Source organism: Notothenia rossii (genome assembly GCF_949606895.1).
Source record: "Notothenia rossii genome assembly, chromosome: 9".
Lineage (NCBI taxonomy): Eukaryota > Metazoa > Chordata > Actinopteri > Perciformes > Nototheniidae > Notothenia > Notothenia rossii.
In genome coordinates, this window is record NC_136907.1 from 80,873,630 (window position 1) to 80,894,473 (window position 20,844).

General features: G+C 43.4%; 1 protein-coding gene across 1 annotated transcript in view; it reads left to right on the plus strand.

Moving 5' to 3' along the window:
• The window catches only part of LOC307018385 (disks large homolog 1-like), a gene marked incomplete at its 3' end in the record, with an annotated part of 93,787 nt that overhangs the window by 35,140 nt on the left and 37,803 nt on the right, over positions 1 to 20,844 (plus strand). Inside the window, exons 3-4 of the mRNA XM_079648615.1 lie at positions 6,363 to 6,515; positions 10,572 to 10,712. Of these exons, the coding sequence (XP_079504741.1) occupies positions 6,363 to 6,515; positions 10,572 to 10,712 (294 nt within the window). The remainder of the gene's footprint in view (positions 1 to 6,362; positions 6,516 to 10,571; positions 10,713 to 20,844) is intronic.

The window sequence follows — 20,844 nt, forward strand, 5'->3', positions numbered from 1 at the left end:
GAAATACTGCTTATAAATATGTCAAAGTATATGTATATATATATATATATATATATATATATATATATATATATATATATATATATATATATATATATATATATATATATATATATATATATATATCCATCTTCTCCCGCTTATCCGTGGTCGGGTCGCGGGGGTAGCAGTTCCAGCAGAGAGCCCCAAACTTTATTTTCCCTGGCCACATCAACCAGCTCTGACTGGGAGATCCCATATATATATATATATATATATATATATATATATATATATATATATATATATATATAAAAAAAAAAGCAACCTCTCAATCCAGATATCCCACCATGACTCACGGTTGTGGCGTGACCACCAACACAGAAAGATATGGACACAAGATGTGTGCACATGTATTTAGTTTTCTATCCATGTGGACATGATTTAAGTGTGGGGGGGGGGGGAGCTAACCTCCTCTAGGGGGGTCCTAACCTCCTCTAGGGGGGTCCGAAGATTTGTTTTTAATATTGAAGTTAAAAGCATCAATCTGGTGCACTTTGAGAGCAACATTAGGAGATCTATGGATACATCTCTCAACACCAGATGAAACAGAACTGGAAGCAGATTTATTTTTCTTTATGGATATTTTACAAATCACTCCCCTTTCAAACTGTATTCTTGTTTATTAATAACAAGTTTTTTTACTGTCATATAGTATTTTATACCTGTTTACTTTATTCTCTTGTTTTTTTATAACTATAATGATCATATAAAGATGTGCCTTTACCTCACTGGTTGGAGAAAAAGCTTCTTCTATTCGTTAGCATAGCTAGCTAACCACATGCTAATAACAAGTTATTGACTGTATGATCAGTATGACAGATGAACAGATCGCCCACTGGGCTTTCAACTAAAGACACAGCCACGCAGACACTGCGCCATGTGTACGGCTCCTTATGGGTTCTGCAATTTCTGAAGTGCCGGAGTGGCGTTCTGGTGCTCTCCGTTAGAACTGGACCCCTGTCAGACGAGACATGTACCACGTGATGACACGATAGGCTTGTGTTGTGTTCAAGGACCCTGACCTTGGCCAGGAAAAACAGGCACTCGCTTGTTTATTTTTTTTTTGCGGTCTAGATTTCTTTCATTTTTTAATTGTTTGCGTGTTTATAAATTACCTCGAGGGCCGTACCAAATGCTCTGGCGGGCCGCATACGGCCCGGGGGCCGGAGGTTCCCTACCCCTGCTTTCCATGCACTAAAACCCATAGAATACAGGAGAGAAACAGGGCCTCTTTAAAAATGACCACCCTTTATGAATCAAACCCCCCTCCATGATGTAAAGGTCTCTTCCTCTGCCTTGAAAACACCTTTCCCACGAGTTCAATCCAAAACCAGGCCATGAGTCGGTTCATTAAAGTCATTAGTTTAAGATAAATGTCCGTCAAGAATCTGACCGTGGAACATGGGATGTTATCATTACATATTTAAATGCACTACTTTCAAACACAGGCAACATTTGAGAGGATTCAAAGAGAGAGCTGGATAACAGAATCTAAAAGAAGTTATTTATCCTCGGGGGAAAACTGGGTTTCGTAACAGCTGCCCCATTTAAGCATGAAATACAAAAACACACCGTAACAACAATCTGAATTAAATGGAATGAAACACGTCTTTATATATTTGAGTAAGACATTAAAAACACACACACACACACACACACACACACACACACACACACACACACACACACACACACACACACACACACACACACACACACACACACACACACACACACACACACACACACACACACACACACACACACACACACACACACACACACACACACACACACACACACACACACACACACACACACACACACACACACACACACACACACACACACACACACACACACACACACTCACACACTCACACACTCACACACTCACACACTCACACACTCAGACTCACAGAGACACACACACAGAGACACACACACAGAGACACACACACACACACACACACACACACACACACTCACACTCAGACTCACAGAGACACACACACAGAGACACACACACAGAGACACACACACACACACACACACACACACACACACACACTCACACTCACACACACACACACACACACACACACACACACACACACACACACACACACACACACACACACACACACATTCACACATTCACACATTCACACACACACACACACACACAGTAATACAATAGCGACAATAAATGTGTAAAAAATACATTAAAAAAAGATAAACAAATAAAAACTGCATCATATAGAAATATGTATTTACCAATATATAACTATGTTAAATCAGTATATTAGATGTTGTGCAGTCGTGTCGTTCTCTGCTTGAGCCGAGCTCTCGTGTGCTCTGATAATCCTCAGTGATTGAGTTTGAGAGAAGCAGAAAGATGTAAAAATAGACGACATGAAGAATCAGATATTACTCCTCGCTTGGCTGTGTCCCTGAATCATCCAGAAACCCTCCTCCTCCTCCTCCTCCTCCTCCTCCTCCCGACATCCTGCTACATCCGATACTATTTATAGCAGCTTTTGGCAGGCAGGAATCAGCGTAGTGAGGAGGAGGAAGAGGAGGAGGAGGCAGCGTCATCACAGGAAACTCCTCTGATTCCTACGTCCACATTTCCATTTTTGCAGCTGAGAGCCTCTGAAGGACGCTCTGACACCCGCTCTTATTCTGAAGGACGCTCTGACACCCGCTCTTATTCTGAAGGACGCTCTGACACCCGCTCTTATTCTGAAGGACGCTCTGACATCCGCTCTTATTCTGAAGGACGCTCTGACACCCGCTCTTATTCTGAAGGACGCTCTGACACCCGCTCTTATTCTGAAGGACGCTCTGACACCCGCTCTTATTCTGAAGGACGCTCTGACACCCGCTCTTATTCTGAAGGACGCTCTGACACCCGCTCTTATTCTGAAGGACGCTCTGACACCCGCTCTTATTCTGAAGGACGCTCTGACACCCGCTCTTATTCTGAAGGACGCTCTGACACCCGCTCTTATTCTGAAGGACGCTCTGACACCCGCTCTTATTCTGAAGGACGCTCTGACACCCGCTCTTATTCTGAAAGGACTGTGTCGCTAACTGCAGAGAAACCATGAGACTTCTTATGTTATATATTTTTTGCAAACCTTAATTATAACTTGTTTGTTTAATTACATAATTTTATCTAATTGCTCCTTTTTAACTTGGAGATTATGAATAAATAAAAACATTTTTTTTTGTTCATTTTATTGCACAGTTATACTTTAAATCCTCATATTTTCTTAAATAAACATATTTTTATTCTAAAATTGAGAACTGTCACACATTTCTTTGGTTTTCTGACCACTCTGTTTGACCAACATGCTCTTATTTTGGTAAAAACGCAACATCTGCAAGAAACAGCGTCTGAGGGCTTCTTAACATTGAACAAACTATGAATGTGTCATACCCTCTTAACGGGAAGAAACTCAGCTACCTGACAATATGAACCACTTTTAGCTAAACGAAACACACCTCTAACGCCAAGCCTCTGAATTATCCCCGAGCAAAAAAATGCTAACGCACTTAGCACAGAACTCACAGTAGAAATACTTTATTATTTATCGGATCTGCACAAACAAGATCTCAGATTAAAGCTGAGATTCCACAGATTCTAGAGGTATATGTATCATCACTGTGCGACCAAAACTCAGGCAGTGAAACCTAACCCAGACAACACACCACGTAGCTTTACGGAGCAAACACGGCCGATTTGTCTCAACTTTTGCTGTTTCTAATCAAAACTCGTGTTCAATGGCATCAAAACCATAGAAACGCGGCTGAAGGTTCATTCGATGTGTCTGTGTCACTTTGAAATGATTACTGATAATCCATCCTCATATTTATGACTATAACCTAGTTTTCAAAGCGTGAAGAGGATGAATAATCGAAGGTGTTCCCCTGAACCAGTGACGTGCGGTGAGCTTCATGGCTGGTGAGGCTCAGAGTCAGATTTACAAATATTATATTTTGACCTTAATCAAAATATTCGGTTATTTTCAAAATCTTTTTTAGTCTGATGCTTCGATTCATTTGAAACAGACCGTTCAACAAAAGGATACCCAACATCTAAATATTGTTTTTTCTTAGTAAGATCTCATTTTCATTACAATGGTGGTCTTACCTTGACTTGAAGATGAAGTCCATGCTCTCCTTCTGGACAACAATCTCTATTAGTTTTTTGTAAAAGTCTTCCTTATCTTCCTGTAGTTTCAAAAGTCTAGTTTGTTGTTTGTGTTTACCGTCTCTGCGTAGAATAACAGTAGCAACAAGAACCTGTGGGCTCACGTGCGCCCCCTGCAGTGCGGCAGAGGTTATGGCCGCCTCTCCTGGTGCTTTTTTCATTGCCGTTGTATGATGAGACCAGCGAGCCTAAATATCATATATACGTGAAATAAGTTATTTAGAGACTATGGATGGCGAGGATAAATGTAATAAAGGGATCTCCAAACATTACATTGGTGACCTACAGTGAGATGGTAACAGGCATGAGCTTAGGGCCCGCTTTCCAGCCAGTTTCTGTGGGGTGACGCATTCTGAGGTGAGGCAGAGCTCATCTGTGCCTCACCTCACCCCACAGTAACTGGCTTGAGCGCGCTCACAAAATAAGTGCCCGCGTTAAATTAGTGCCCGCGCTCCAGCAAGTTACTGTGGGCTTACGAGAGGCAGAGCTCGTCCCTGCCTCACTTCTCATCGCTACCCGTAGTTGTAGCGGAGCTCGGCAAATTTGCTGATTTTGACTTTAAAAAGCGATTGGAATCAAACTTTAATCACATTTACATCACAGATCAGTGGAGACATTTTATTATTATTACTATTTAGTTTTTCTTTAGTTGTTTTTCCGTTACATTGGAGTATGACAGGTGAGGCTCTGCTTCCCTTGCCTCCCCTGACTGCACGTCGCTGCCCTGAACCCAGCTGACGGTGTTTCTCCTGACGTTGATCGTCCTGATGCTGTTCTAGGGCTGCTCAATTAATGCTATTTTAATTGCGATTACGATTATGGCTTGCAACGTAATCGAAATAAAACGATTTTTTTTTTAAAATTATTGTTATCACTTTTTTTTTCTTCTTTTTTTTAATACTTTAATATTTGTTTTGGTTTTTCAGTTGAATTATACTTAAAGTTCAATCAACTGTTAAAAACACACTGTTCAAATGTTTTTTCTCCAATAAATGGATGTTTTCAAAGTCAATGAATAATCGCAATTACAATTATTGACCCAAATAATCCAGATTATGATTTTTGCCATAATCGAGCAGCCCTACGGTGTTCCTCCTGACGGTGTTTCCTCGTTCATCCTGACGGTGTTTCCTCGTTCGTCCTGACGGTGTTTCCTCGTTCCTCCTGACGGTGTTTCCTCGTTCGTCCTGACGGTGTTTCCTCGTTCGTCCTGACGGTGTTTCCTCGTTCCTCCTGACGGTGTTTCCTCGTTCGTCCTGACGGTGTTTCCTCGTTCGTCCTGACGGTGTTTCCTCCTGACGGTGTTTCCTCGTTCATCCTGACGGTGTTTCCTCGTTCGTCCTGACGGTGTTTCCTCGTTCCTCCTGACGGTGTTTCCTCGTTCGTCCTGACGGTGTTTCCTCGTTCGTCCTGACGGTGTTTCCTCGTTCCTCCTGACGGTGTTTCCTCGTTCGTCCTGACGGTGTTTCCTCGTTCCTCCTGACGGTGTTTCCTCGTTCGTCCTGACGGTGTTTCCTCGTTCCTCCTGACGGTGTTTCCTCGTTCGTCCTGACGGTGTTTCCTCGTTCGTCCTGACGGTGTTTCCTCCTGACGGTGTTTCCTCGTTCGTCCTGACGGTGTTTCCTCGTTCCTCCTGACGGTGTTTCCTCGTTCCTCCTGACGGTGTTTCCTCGTTCCTCCTGACGGTGTTTCCTCGTTCGTCCTGATGGTGTTTCCTCGTTCGTCCTGACGGTGTTTCCTCGTTCCTCCTGACGGTGTTTCCTCCTGACGGTGTTTCCTCCTGACGGTGTTTCCTCGTTCCTCCTGACGGTGTTTCCTCATTCGTCCTGACGGTGTTTCCTCCTGACGGTGTTTCCTCGTTCCTCCTGACGGTGTTTCCTCCTGACGGTGTTTCCTCGTTCCTCCTGACGGTGTTTCCTCGTTCCTCCTGACGGTGTTTCCTCGTTCCTCCTGACGGTGTTTCCTCGTTCCTCCTGACGGTGTTTCCTCGTTCCTCCTGACGGTGTTTCCTCGTTCCTCCTGACGGTGTTTCCTCGTTCCTCCTGACGGTCACTTGTTATTGTTAACATGTATTCGTAACACGCTCTTGTCCCTCCTGCAGAAGTACCGGCAGCAGGATGAGGACTCGTCCCCTCAGGACTCCCCCCAGCTGACGGAGGAGGGTCCGGAGCTCGTTCAGGTGGAGGAGAGAAACCTGTCGCTGATCGAGAACGTCCACGGATACGTCACGCACGCTCACATCTCCCCTCTGAAGGTACGGCGAAGCACACCACCCCTCTCTTTGTGTTCCCTGCTTCACGTTTAACATTCTTTACCAAGAAGCACGTCATTACAGAAACTTTATTTTTAATGGACTTTTTAAGATGTTTAAATATATAATACAAATCTTTAGTTCTGTTATTTGTCAGTGAAATATATATTTTAGTTATTCATGATCTGTCTTCCTTTATCTCTGTCTGTATCGAACCAGAAACATTATTTGAAATCACTGAAACATACAGTAGCGTGTGTTGAACTGACTTTTATTCGTGTTAAACCCACTGGTAAACATTGTAACGTGTCAACAAAGAAGAAGAACTGTTTGATCTTAAATGTCAAAGCAGAAAATCCCCTTCTCTTCGAGGCTGGGATCATTTTAACGTTTCTATATATTCAGCATTTTTCACACCTGTCTTTCCTGGTTCCTCTTTATCTCTGTCTTTGTGTGTTCATTAAACGCTTTACAGGTATACAGGTGTTTGATATCAGATCAATCACTAAACACACATTCAGAGCACCATAGACCTCCAGAGCAGGGTACAGGAAGTGAGTAAATGGGAGAATCAGTAAACACACATTCAGAGCACCATAGACCTCCAGAGCAGGGGACAGGAAGTGAGTCAATGGGACAATCACTAAACACACATTCAGAGCACCATAGACCTCCAGAGCAGGGGACAGGAAGTGAGTCAATGGGAGAATCACTAAACACACATCCAGAGCACCATAGACCTCCAGAGCAGGGGACAGGAAGTGAGTCAATGGGAGAATCACTAAACACACATTCAGAGCACCATAGACCTCCAGAGCAGGGGACAGGAAGTGAGTCAATGGGAGAATCACTAAACACACATTCAGAGCACCATAGACCTCCAGAGCAGGGGACAGGAAGTGAGTCAATGGGACAATCACTAAACACACATTCAGAGCACCATAGACCTCAAGAGCAGGGGACAGGAAGTGAGTCAATGGGAGAATCACTAAACACACATTCAGAGCACCATAGACCTCAAGAGCAGGGGACAGGAAGTGAGTCAATGGGACAATCACTCAACACACATTCAGAGCACCATAGACTTCCAGAGCAGGGGACAGGAAGTGAGTCAATGGGACAATCACTCAACACACATTCAGAGCACCATAGACCTCCAGAGCAGGGGACAGGAAGTGAGTCAATGGGACAATCACTAAACACACATTCAGAGCACCATAGACCTCCAGAGCAGGGGACAGGAAGTGAGTCAATGGGAGAATCACTAAACACACATTCAGAGCACCATAGACCTCCAGAGCAGGGGACAGGAAGTGAGTCAATGGGAGAATCACTAAACACACATCCAGAGCACCATAGACCTCCAGAGCAGGGGACAGGAAGTGAGTCAATGGGAGAATCACTAAACACACATTCAGAGCACCATAGACCTCCAGAGCAGGGGACAGGAAGTGAGTCAATGGGACAATCACTAAACACACATTCAGAGCACCATAGACCTCCAGAGCAGGGGACAGGAAGTGAGTCAATGGGAAAATCACTAAACACACATCCAGAGCACCATAGACCTCCAGAGCAGGGGACAGGAAGTGAGTCAATGGGAAAATCACTAAACACACATTCAGAGCACCAAAGACCTCCAGAGCAGGGGACAGGAAGTGAGTCAATGGGAGAATCACTAAACACACATTCAGAGCACCATAGACCTCCAGAGCAGGGGACAGGAAGTGAGTCAATGGGAAAATCACTAAACACACATCCAGAGCACCATAGACCTCCAGAGCAGGGGACAGGAAGTGAGTCAATGGGAAAATCACTAAACACACATCCAGAGCACCATAGACCTCCAGAGCAGGGGACAGGAAGTGAGTCAATGGGAAAATCACTAAACACACATTCAGAGCACCAAAGACCTCCAGAGCAGGGGACAGGAAGTGAGTCAATGGGAGAATCACTAAACACACATTCAGAGCACCATAGACCTCCAGAGCAGGGGACAGGAAGTGAGTCAATGGGAAAATCACTAAACACACATCCAGAGCACCATAGACCTCCAGAGCAGGGGACAGGAAGTGAGTCAATGGGAGAATCACTAAACACACATTCAGAGCACCATAGACCTCCAGAGCAGGGGACAGGAAGTGAGTCAATGGGACAATCACTAAACACACATTCAGAGCACCATAGACCTCCAGAGCAGGGGACAGGAAGTGAGTCAATGGGAGAATCACTAAACACACATTCAGAGCACCATAGACCTCCAGAGCAGGGGACAGGAAGTGAGTCAATGGGAGAATCACTAAACACACATTCAGAGCACCATAGACCTCCAGAGCAGGGGACAGGAAGTGAGTCAATGGGAGAATCACTAAACACACATTCAGAGCACCATAGACCTCCAGAGCAGGGGACAGGAAGTGAGTCAATGGGACAATCACTAAACACACATTCAGAGCACCATAGACCTCCAGAGCAGGGGACAGGAAGTGAGTCAATGGGAGAATCACTAAACACACATTCAGAGCACCATAGACCTCCAGAGCAGGGGACAGGAAGTGAGTCAATGGGACAATCACTAAACACACATTCAGAGCACCATAAACCTCCAGAGCAGGGGACAGGAAGTGAGTCAATGGGAGAATCACTAAACACACATTCAGAGCACCATAGACCTCCAGAGCAGGGGACAGGAAGTGAGTCAATGGGAGAATCACTAAACACACATTCAGAGCACCATAGACCTCCAGAGCAGGGGACAGGAAGTGAGTCAATGGGAGAATCACTAAACACACATTCAGAGCACCATAGACCTCCAGAGCAGGGGACAGGAAGTGAGTCAATGGGAGAATCACTAAACACACATTCAGAGCACCATAGACCTCCAGAGCAGGGGACAGGAAGTGAGTCAATGGGAGAATCACTAAACACACATTCAGAGCACCATAGACCTCCAGAGCAGGGGACAGGAAGTGAGTCAATGGGACAATCACTAAACACACATTCAGAGCACCATAGACCTCCAGTGCAGGGGACAGGAAGTGAGTCAATGGGAGAATCACTAAACACACATTCAGAGCACCATAGACCTCCAGAGCAGGGGACAGGAAGTGAGTCAATGGGAGAATCACTAAACACACATTCAGAGCACCATAGACCTCCAGAGCAGGGGACAGGAAGTGAGTCAATGGGACAATCACTAAACACACATTCAGAGCACCATAGCCCACCAGAGCAGGGGACAGGAAGTGAGTCAATGGGAGAATCACTAAACACACATTCAGAGCACCATAGACCTCCAGAGCAGGGGACAGGAAGTGAGTCAATGGGAGAATCACTAAACACACATTCAGAGCACCATAGACCTCCAGAGCAGGGGACAGGAAGTGAGTCAATGGGAGAATCACTAAACACACATTCAGAGCACCATAGACCTCCAGAGCAGGGGACAGGAAGTGAGTCAATGGGAGAATCACTAAACACACATTCAGAGCACCATAGACCTCCAGAGCAGGGGACAGGAAGTGAGTCAATGGGAGAATCACTAAACACACATTCAGAGCACCATAGACCTCCAGAGCAGGGGACAGGAAGTGAGTCATGACTCCTTCCAGGGTTTGGGACTCATTCCTCTTTAAACGTTGCTGCGTCTCCTTTGAGTAACATTGAACTCAGATCCAATCGTTCATGGTTTTAGAAACAGAATCTATTTTTAGAACATATTTTCAGAACCTCCCTCTCCTCACCTGTCTCTCCTCACCTGTCTCTCCTCACCTGTCTCTCCTCACCTGTCTCTCCTCACCTGTCTCTCCTCACCTGTCTCTCCCCACTGTCTCTCCTCACCTGTCTCTCCTCACCTGTCTCCCCCCTCTGTCTCTCCCCACTGTCTCTCCTCACCTGTCTCTCCTCACCTCCTCCCCCCTCTGTCTCTCCTCACCTGTCTCTCTGTCTCTCCTCACCTGTCTCCTCGCCTTCTCCCCCCTCTCCCCCTCTCTCTCTCTCTCTCCCTCTCTCTGTGTTTTGACCCTCGCGAGACTCCGTCCTGCTCCTTCTGTCCCGTAGGAAGTGGCTCTGGAGTCCATCTTTGACGGTTCCTCAGCGTTCCTCCAGGACCTCCCCTCCCCCTCCTCCTCCTCCCTCTGTAGCCCCGGAGAGGACAGCCCCCTCCCCTCCTGCTCCTCCAACCCCTACCCCTCCATCCAGGTAACCCCCCCCCCCCCCCCACCCACCCCTTCACTCACCTGGCTATGGCCGCTTAAAATAATAATATAAACTTTATTGATCCGTCACAGCAGCAAAGAAGACAATGCACACAAGTGTATTTTCTAAGAGACCTATTTAAAAATATATAACATATACAGTATATCAACGTATCTTTGGGTACGGTCACGTTCAAATTTAAACCAATTAAATTAGTTAAAATAAGATAAATATGAATGTATCCATGTCGGGAAATACACAGAATAATACAAATAAAACCTTCAAATTAAAATAACAACTACAATAGGAAAAGGTAAAATACAGAGATGTAACATTTTTGAAATTGAGGAAAAAGTGAAATTCTAAGATTTTCGGAAACATTTAAAAATGTTCAGAAAAAGGTATGATTTTCTGAAAAATAGAATATATAAAAATAAAACGTTCAAATAAAAGTTAGAATTCACAATAACAACAAAAGGAAAAGGTAAAACACAGAGAAGTTGATTCAAATGTATTCCGTTTTTAAATATAATTGTTATAAAAGAAAATATATATTTATGTTAATATTTTTACAATGGTACAATTTTCCTTAATTTATTACTATTTTGAGATTTTAAGAAAAAAATCAGAATTTTTAGATTTTGAGAGGAAGTCCGACGTCAAAATGTTTTGAAATGTTTGGGGGAAGTGTCTTCAAGGTCACATGACTGTAGGTCTGAAGCTATTTGCTATTGGTTTATGTTGTATTTAGTTATTTGTCTTTAGATAAATGAAAACCTTAATCATAATTTGTATTCTGTTTTGTACACGCTTTTCTTTAACTCGTTTCTTTAAATGCTTGAAAGACTTTGTGGATAACTGGCTAAACTCCAGGGTGGTTTTGATGTTCTGATTTCTCTTCGGTAAGAAAGCCAGTTATTAGTATTTCCCAATGTTGACCGTTTCCTTCAACAAGACGCACGATGTGTGGTTTGGTCGGGGGATTGAGTCTCTTCTTATTAAAGGGTACACCACATGATTGAAATCCCGTGAGTTGAAACCTGCAGCTTTCTCCCCGGTTCAATTGTGACAGCGTTCTGTTTCCATGTGTTTCTGTGCACCGCTTCGATTCAGACTGAAATATCTTATTCACTTTCGGACGGTTTGGTGATTTTCTGACTTTGTAATGAGTGCTTTCCTCCGGACAACATGTTGGAAGAGCAACAATAAAACATAAAGTAACCAAAGCTGCCAGACAAATGTAGTAGAAGTGAATGAAGGGAGGTAGAAGCGTGCAGGGGGTCCGCGGGGTCTTAAAGTATTAAAGGGCATTTTCCAAGGTATTACATTTTGTAGCTTGTTTTCAATAAGTATCGAAATGGTCCAAACAGGTTTTATTCTACAGTCTGCCTGAATGTAGTCATTGCGTAGGTGTGTAGTGTGATTCTGTGGAGTTTATTTATGGCATCCTGTTGGATGTGATGTCATCTGAACAGGACATCGTACGCTCTGCTTGATAGCGTGAAGGTCCGTTTACGCCGGTTGTTCAACAACATCGTTATGGGGAAATGCAAGTCTGTGTCCAAATGGTTGGAAGATAAGGAGGAAGGACAATCAATACTGTATATAGTCAATGTGAGGTCAAGTGTGTCGCCAAGGTAACCGGTTAAAACTCAACGTGGCGATGAGGTCTTAAAATGTATGTAAAGGGTCTTAAAAAGGTCTTAAGAGGTTTCACACGTGACTTCAGGACTCCTGCTTAGACCCTGGCATGTCAAAGTAACACCAGAGTACATGGAGTGCAGGATTTGAGTAAATGTACAAGCTTTGTGTTTTCTGTCGTGACTCCAATGTGTTTCTGTCCACCGCTTCGATTCAGACTGAAATATCTCAACTACTTTTGGACGGATTGAGATGAAGTTGGTGATTTCCTGACTTTTTGATTAGTGCTTTCATCAGGACAACATATCAATGTGTCAAATACCTGCAGAACTAAAGATATATATATATATGTATCAGCCTCAGGACCTTTTCATAGGGTCAACATGCAAACACTGTAATGTGTAAGGTAGCTTAAGCTGCCAGAGAAAGGTAGTGGACTGTATGAAAGGAGGTAGAAGCATGCCAACGAAGCACCTGAGTGCATGGAGTAAAGGATTTGAGTAAATGTCCAAGCTTTGTGTTTTCTGTCGGGTTTCCAATGTGTTTTGGTTCACTGCTTAGATTCAGACTGAACGATCTCAACGACGCATTGAGATGAAGTTTGGGGATTTTCTGACTTTTTATTTATTGTTTCATGTTGAAAAAGCCACAGTGAAACATAAAGTAACCAAAAAGCTGCCGGACAAACGCAGTGGAAGTGAAGGAGCAAAGGGAAGACCCTGGAGTCCAGTATTCGAGCGTTCGATGGACTTCTTGAGATCTCCACTTCCTGCTCCTCATTGTTTCCTCAACGCTTGAAGTCTCCAGTTTGACGTCATTTATCTCTCTGACTTCCTCCTCCTCCTCCTCCTCCTCCTCGATAACGCTCTGAATGGATCCCTGAAAAGGCTCTGAAGGCTCTCTTATTCTTTATTTCTTCCGTCTTTCTTCCTCCACCTCTCGCTCGCGTTCCTCTGTGGAGGAGGAGGAGGAGGAGGAGGAGGAGGAGGAGGCTGGCTGTACATGGCCTCCTAACACAAACAGATTCCCAGCCGCTCTGAGTCTTCATCACGAGACAGAGGTCGTGAAATGACTCGTCACTAATGCTCCGTGGCCTCATCCCTGCCGCACTGTATCCCCGGCTGCAGCAAAGCATTCTGGGAGGACAGAGCGATTCTATTTATAGCCCACAGGGTGCCAGTCGTGCCTGGAATATCAGGGGCATCATGGAATATCTGAGGAAGCGTTTTCCAGGCCGAGGAAGAAGCATACATTTAAAGACACAAAAAATGGCTATAAATAGATACCAACTAGTAGATGGGTCCACAACATTAACAAGACTGTTGTAAGTTCATTCTAGAAAATGACGGTATAATACCATATGATCCTAATAAAAGGTATACAATTACATGTTTTCACTGGCCAGTTAACAGACCCAATGCCCCCCCCCCTCTTTTATCAAGCTCTCAGGGGCCACATTTTGCACATTTTCAGGTTGATATTATACCATGTAGTGTCTCTACTGTGACATGTCTCCGTGCTTTAATCTTCAAAAAGCTCTGTTTTTTTCTCATACTGCCTGCCTGTGCTGCAGCACCTCTTTTCACCCTCTGTCTGAAACCAGAGCCCAGTCAGCTCTGATTGGTCAGCAGAGTGAGATTTTTAGAAAATAGTCAACATTTTAGAGATTTTCAGAAAAAATTCTAAATGTTGACATATTCGGGAAAAGGTGAAAAATTGAGATGTAGAGAAATATATACAAAAATTAGATTTTGGGAAAAAAGACAGAATTTTAAGATTTTCAACAAAAAAAAAGTCAGAATTATTAAATGTTTAGATTTTTTTTTTTAATATTCAGATTTTCAGAAAAAGTCAAAACTTTGAGATTTCCAGTAAAAAGTAATCATTTGGATAATCTTTTTTTTAAATGCCATAATTTTTAAATGTTCTGAATGATACAAATCTCAGCACGATTTCAGAATTATTAGATTTCCCCAAAAAAAATCTGAATTTGGAAATGTTCTGAAAAAAGTCAGAATAGAAAGTTCAGATAAAAGAGAATACTAAGATTTTCAGAAAAAAAAAGCTTCAGAAGTGTTGCATCTCAAAAACCAAACACATGGAGAACCACAGGGCTCTTTACTGGGGCCACCACTTTTCCATTTTCATTAGATATTATCTCCAGGAAACTAAGATACTTCCATCGTTATGCAGATGATATAAACCTCTATACAGCGTTAACAATTCATGGTATTTATGTTAGTGCTTGACGTTACATGTTGCATATATCCGACATCAATACTGTGGACAATTCCCACAGGAGCAGATTAGGGTGAAGTGTCTCGATAATACATCGCTGTCCGTTACACTCCGCGATGAAGCACCATTTTGCCACAGACTTTATTTGGTTTAACTTTTCGTAAAAAAATATGAAGTTTCGTTTTTCTGACGGAACGAGGAGACGGGGGAGAAATCAGCCAACGTTTGAGGAAGAGAAGGAAAAAGGATGAGGAAGAGGAAGATGTGGAGGAAATGGGAAAAAGACGAGGTGGAAAAGGAAGTGGGACGTATGAGGAGGAAGAGGAAAAGTTGAACAGGAAGACGATGAATAAGCAGAGGGGGGAAGGAGAAACAGGAGGTGAGGAGGAAGGAGGTGTCCAGACTGCAGCTAGACGAGAGATCAGAGGACTCTTTAAAAACACACACACACACACACACACACACACACACACACACACACACACACACACACACACACACACACACACACACTCCTCTCTGGACTCTGACTCCTGCTCACCGACAGCAGGAGGAAACACAGACGCTCCGGTCGCTCCTGCAGTTTGTGAGGAGGTGGGGGGGCGAGTGAACCCCCCTCCCCCTCCCTCTTCCTCCTCCTCCGACGCCGAGCCTGCAGCAGAGGAGGCGACATCACCTCCTCTGCCTCCTCCTCCTCCTCCTCCTCCTCCTCCTTAGAAACATGCTCAGCTCCGTCTGGTATGCTAAGAAAATGGGCCGCCGCATCATGGGTTCCCTGAGGAGAACCAAGAGTCTGCACCGGCGCCTCCTGGTAGGTCCTCTTCCTCCTCTTCCTCCTCCTCTTCTTCCTCCCCCATCACCTCCTCATCCATAAATGTGAGGAGGTGAAGGAGGAGGCGCTGCACCGTGAGTCATTTGCTACAACCTGTGATCACCGTGTGCTAATGTATGTGTGTGTGCATGTGTTTCAACATGTGTGTTTATGTATGCTACAGGTGTGTGTGCAACTTTTTGTTAGCGTGCATGTATTGGAACATGTGTGTGTGCATGTATTTCAACGTGTGTGTGTGTGTGTGTGTGTGTGTGTGTGTGTGTGTGTGTCATGTTGGGGCTCAGGATTCGTGCACATCTGGATCCTCACCGCAGATCTCCTAAAATAAAATGTGTTTACTGACAAAAGGAGACGCAGCGTGGAGAGGACAGGGTTTTTTTTGTAGCGGTGATTTGTTGATAAGGGTGTGTGTGTGTGTGTGTGTGTGTGTGTGTGTGTGTGTGTGTGTGTGTGTGTGTGTGTGTGTGTGTGTGTGTGTGTGTGTGTGTGTGTGTGTGTGTGTGTGTGTGTGTGTGTGTGTGTGTGTGTGTGTGTGTGTGTGTGTGTGTGTGTGTGTGTGTGTGTGTGTGTGTGTGTGTGTGTGTGTGTGTGTGTGTGTGTGTGTGTGTTTTCCCGGCGTGGAGACGTTCACCTGCAGCATCAGATGTGAGCAGCTCTGCAGCAGCACATGCCTTACCCGGCGTTGCCTAGCAACCTCCCAGCTCCTGACACGCAGCACTGACACACACACACACATGTGAAAAATTCATCCATACACACATATTTGAATACACACACTAAGTTAAAACACGTACAGACTATAGATAAATACATCCACACTATATCACGTCTCCAGTGGACTCCTTTGTTTACTTCAGGAACATGGTGACATCACTATGTAACACACATGATATACACCTGAACATCAGCAGGAGAGGACTCTTTAAAGTAGAGACACTACATACTGATATACACCTGAACATCAGCAGGAGAGGACTCTTTAAAGTAGAGACACTACATACTGATATACACCTGAACATCAGCAGGAGAGGACTCTTTAAAGTAGAGACACTACATACTGATATACACCTGAACATCAGCAGGAGAGGACTCTTTAAAGTAGAGACACTACATACTTATATACACCTGAACATCAGCAGGAGAGGACTCTTTAAAGTAGAGACACTACATACTGATATACACCTGAACATCAGCAAGAGAGGACTCTTTAAAGTAGAGACACTAAATACTGATATACACCTGAACATCAGCAGGAGAGGACTCTTTAAAGTAGAGACACTACATACTGATATACACCTGAACATCAGCAGGAGAGGACTCTTTAAAGTAGAGACACTACATACTGATATACACCTGAACATCAGCAGGAGAGGACTCTTTAAAGTAGAGACACTACATACTGATATACACCTGAACATCAGCAGGAGAGGACTCTTTAAAGTAGAGACACTACATACTGATATAAACCTGAACATCAGCAGGAGAGAACTCTTTAAAGTAGAGACACTACATACTGATATACACCTGAACATCAGCAGGAGAGGACTCTTTAAAGTAGAGACACTACATACTGATATACACCTGAACATCAGCAGGAGAGGACTCTTTAAAGTAGAGACACTACATACTGATATCCACCTGAACATCAGCAGGAGAGCACTCTTTAAAGTAGAGACACTACATACTGATATACACCTGAACATCAGCAGGAGAGGACTCTTTAAAGTAGAGACACTACATACTGATATACACCTGAACATCAGCAGGAGAGGACTCTTTAAAGTAGAGACACTACATACTGATATACACCTGAACATCAGCAGGAGAGGACTCTTTAAAGTAGAGACACTACATACTGATATACACCTGAACATCAGCAGGAGAGGACTCTTTAAAGCAGACACTACATACTGATATACACCTGAACATCAGCAGGAGAGGACTCTTTAAAGTAGAGACACTACATACTGATATACACCTGAACATCAGCAGGAGAGGACTCTTTAAAGTAGAGACACTACATACTGATATACACCTGAACATCAGCAGGAGAGGACTCTTTAAAGTAGAGACACTACATAATGATATACACCTGAACATCAGCAGGAGAGGACTCTTTAAAGTAGAGACACTACATACTGATATACACCTGAACATCAGCAGGAGAGGACTCTTTAAAGTAGAGACACTACATACTGATATACACCTGAACATCAGCAGGAGAGGACTCTTTAAAGTAGAGACACTACATACTGATATACACCTGAACATCAGCAGGAGAGGACTCTTTAAAGTAGAGACACTACATACTGATATACACCTGAACATCAGCAGGAGAGGACTCTTTAAAGTAGAGACACTACATACTGATATACACCTGAACATCAGCAGGAGAGGACTCTTTAAAGTAGAGACACTACATACTGATATACACCTGAACATCAGCAGGAGAGGACTCTTTAAAGTAGAGACACTCCATACTGATATACACCTGAACATCAGCAGGAGAGGACTCTTTAAAGTAGAGACACTACATACTGATATACACCTGAACATCAGCAGGAGAGGACTCTTTAAAGTAGAGACACTCCATACTGATATACACCTGAACATCAGCAGGAGAGGACTCTTTAAAGTAGAGACACTACATACTTATATACACCTGAACATCAGCAGGAGAGGATTCTTTAAAGTAGAGACACTACATACTGATATACACCTGAACATCAGCAGGAGAGGACTCTTTAAAGTAGAGACACTACATACTGATATACACCTGAACATCAGCAGGAGAGGACTCTTTAAAGTAGAGACACTACATAATGATATACACCTGAACATCACCAGGAGAGGACTCTTTAAAGTAGAGACACTACATACTGATATACACCTGAACATCAGCAGGAGAGGACTCTTTAAAGTAGAGACACTACATACTGATATACACCTGAACATCAGCAGGAGAGGACTCTTTAAAGTAGAGACACTACATACTGATATACACCTGAACATCAGCAGGAGAGGACTCTTTAAAGTAGAGACACTACATACTGATATACACCTGAACATCAGCAGGAGAGGACTCTTTAAAGTAGAGACACTACATACTGATATACACCTGAACATCAGCAGGAGAGGACTCTTTAAAGTAGAGACACTACATACTGATATACACCTGAACATCAGCAGGAGAGGACTCTTTAAAGTAGAGACACTCCATACTGATATACACCTGAACATCAGCAGGAGAGGACTCTTTAAAGTAGAGACACTACATACTGATATACACCTGAACATCAGCAGGAGAGGACTCTTTAAAGTAGAGACACTACATACTTATATACACCTGAACATCAGCAGGAGAGGATTCTTTAAAGTAGAGACACTACATAATGATATACACCTGAACATCAGCAGGAGAGGACTCTTTAAAGTAGAGACACTACATACTGATATACACCTGAACATCAGCAGGAGAGGACTCTTTAAAGTAGAGACACTACATACTGATATACACCTGAACATCAGCAGGAGAGGACTCTTTAAAGTAGAGACACTACATACTGATATACACCTGAACATCAGCAGGAGAGGACTCTTTAAAGTAGAGACATTACATACTGATATACACCTGAACATCAGCAGGAGAGGACTCTTTAAAGCCATACATAGCCAGTCCATAAGTGTAACATTTTCTGTATTAATGGGTGTGCTGTTCTGTGCGGCCCGTAGGTGGAGCTGTAGATTTACAGCAACACACTTTAAGATTGTGTGTGTGTGTGTGTGTGTGTGTGTGTGTGTGTGTGTGTGTGTGTGTGTGTGTGTGTGTGTGTGTGTGTGTGTGTGTGTGTGTGTGTGTGTGTGTGTGTGTGTGTGTGTGTGTGTGTGTGTGTGTGTGTGTGTGTGTGTGTGTGTGTGTGTGTGTGTGTGTGTGTGTGTGTGTGTGTGTGTGTGTGTGTGTGTCAGCGAGCAATGAATTGGCCTTTTCTTTTTTATTATATAGTTTACATTAATAATTATTTTAGTAACATCTAGCCGTAGAGGTAATCGGTCATATTTTATGTTGTGTACCTCATCAGATATCCTGATTCCTAATTGTCATGGTTCATTTAGTTTTTTATTATATATTGTATTCACTGGATCCTATAATTTACAGTGTATTAGTATATCATCTCTTTACTGATTCCTTAGAGTTTGTTTAATTTTTGCCGCCAAGTGATGAGTGCAATGTTTTTCTCAGTAGTAGTAGAACTTATAGATGTTTAAAGCCACTTCAAGCTTTACATTCACATTGAGATGAATAGTTGAATACTCTATTCTGATTGGTCAATTCAGAGGTTGTTAATGGTCGTTAACACACGATTGCTAAGCATAACATGACCACAAACACTAAAGGGAACAGCAGAAGGAGACAGACAGGAAGTAAACACTAAAGGGAACAGCAGAAGTAGACAGACAGGAAGTAAACACTAAAGGGAACAGCAGGAGAAGACAGACAGGAAGTAAACACTAAAGGGAACAGCAGAAGAAGACAGACAGGAAGTAAACACTAAAGGGAACAGCAGAAGTAGACAGACAGGAAGTAAACACTAAAGGGAACAGCAGGAGAAGACAGACAGGAAGTAAACACTAAAGGGAACAGTAGGAGAAGACAGACAGGAAGTAAACACTAAAGGGAACAGCAGAAGAAGACAGACAGGAAGTAAACACTAAAGGGAACAGCAGGAGTAGACAGACAGGAAGTAAACACTAAAGGGAACAGCAGGAGAAGACAGACAGGAAGTAAACACTAAAGGGAACAGTAGGAGAAGACAGACAGGAAGTAAACACTAAAGGGAACAGCAGGAGATAGACAGGAAGTAAACACTAAAGCGAACAGCAGGAGAAGACAGACAGAAAGTAAACACTAAAGGGAACAGCTGAATAAGACAGGAAGTAAACACTAAATGGAACCACAGAAACAGACAGGAAGTAAACACTAAAGGGAATAGTAGAAGACAGACAGGAAGTAAACACTAAATGGAACAGCAGAAACAGACAGGAAGTAAACACTAAATGGAACAGCAGCAGCAGCAGCAGAAGAAGACAGACAGGAAGTAAACACTAAATGGAACAGCAGGAGACAGACAGGAAGTAAACACTAAAGGGAACAGCAGAAGACAGACAGGAAGTAAACACTAAAGGGAACAGCAGAAGAAGACATACAGGAAGTAAACACTAAAGGGAACAGAGGAAGAAGACAGACAGGAAGTAAACACTAAAGGGAACGGCAGAATAAGACAGACAGTTGAACCGACAGTTTCTTAGCGGAAGCAGTTTGCGATTATTTCTAAATCGCTAAAATCCCTTTTAGTTAATATGGGGAGTCGAGTCGTTGGTTTATTTTTTGTGTGGCCGTGTAATAAGCCAGATAACTTGCAGCGA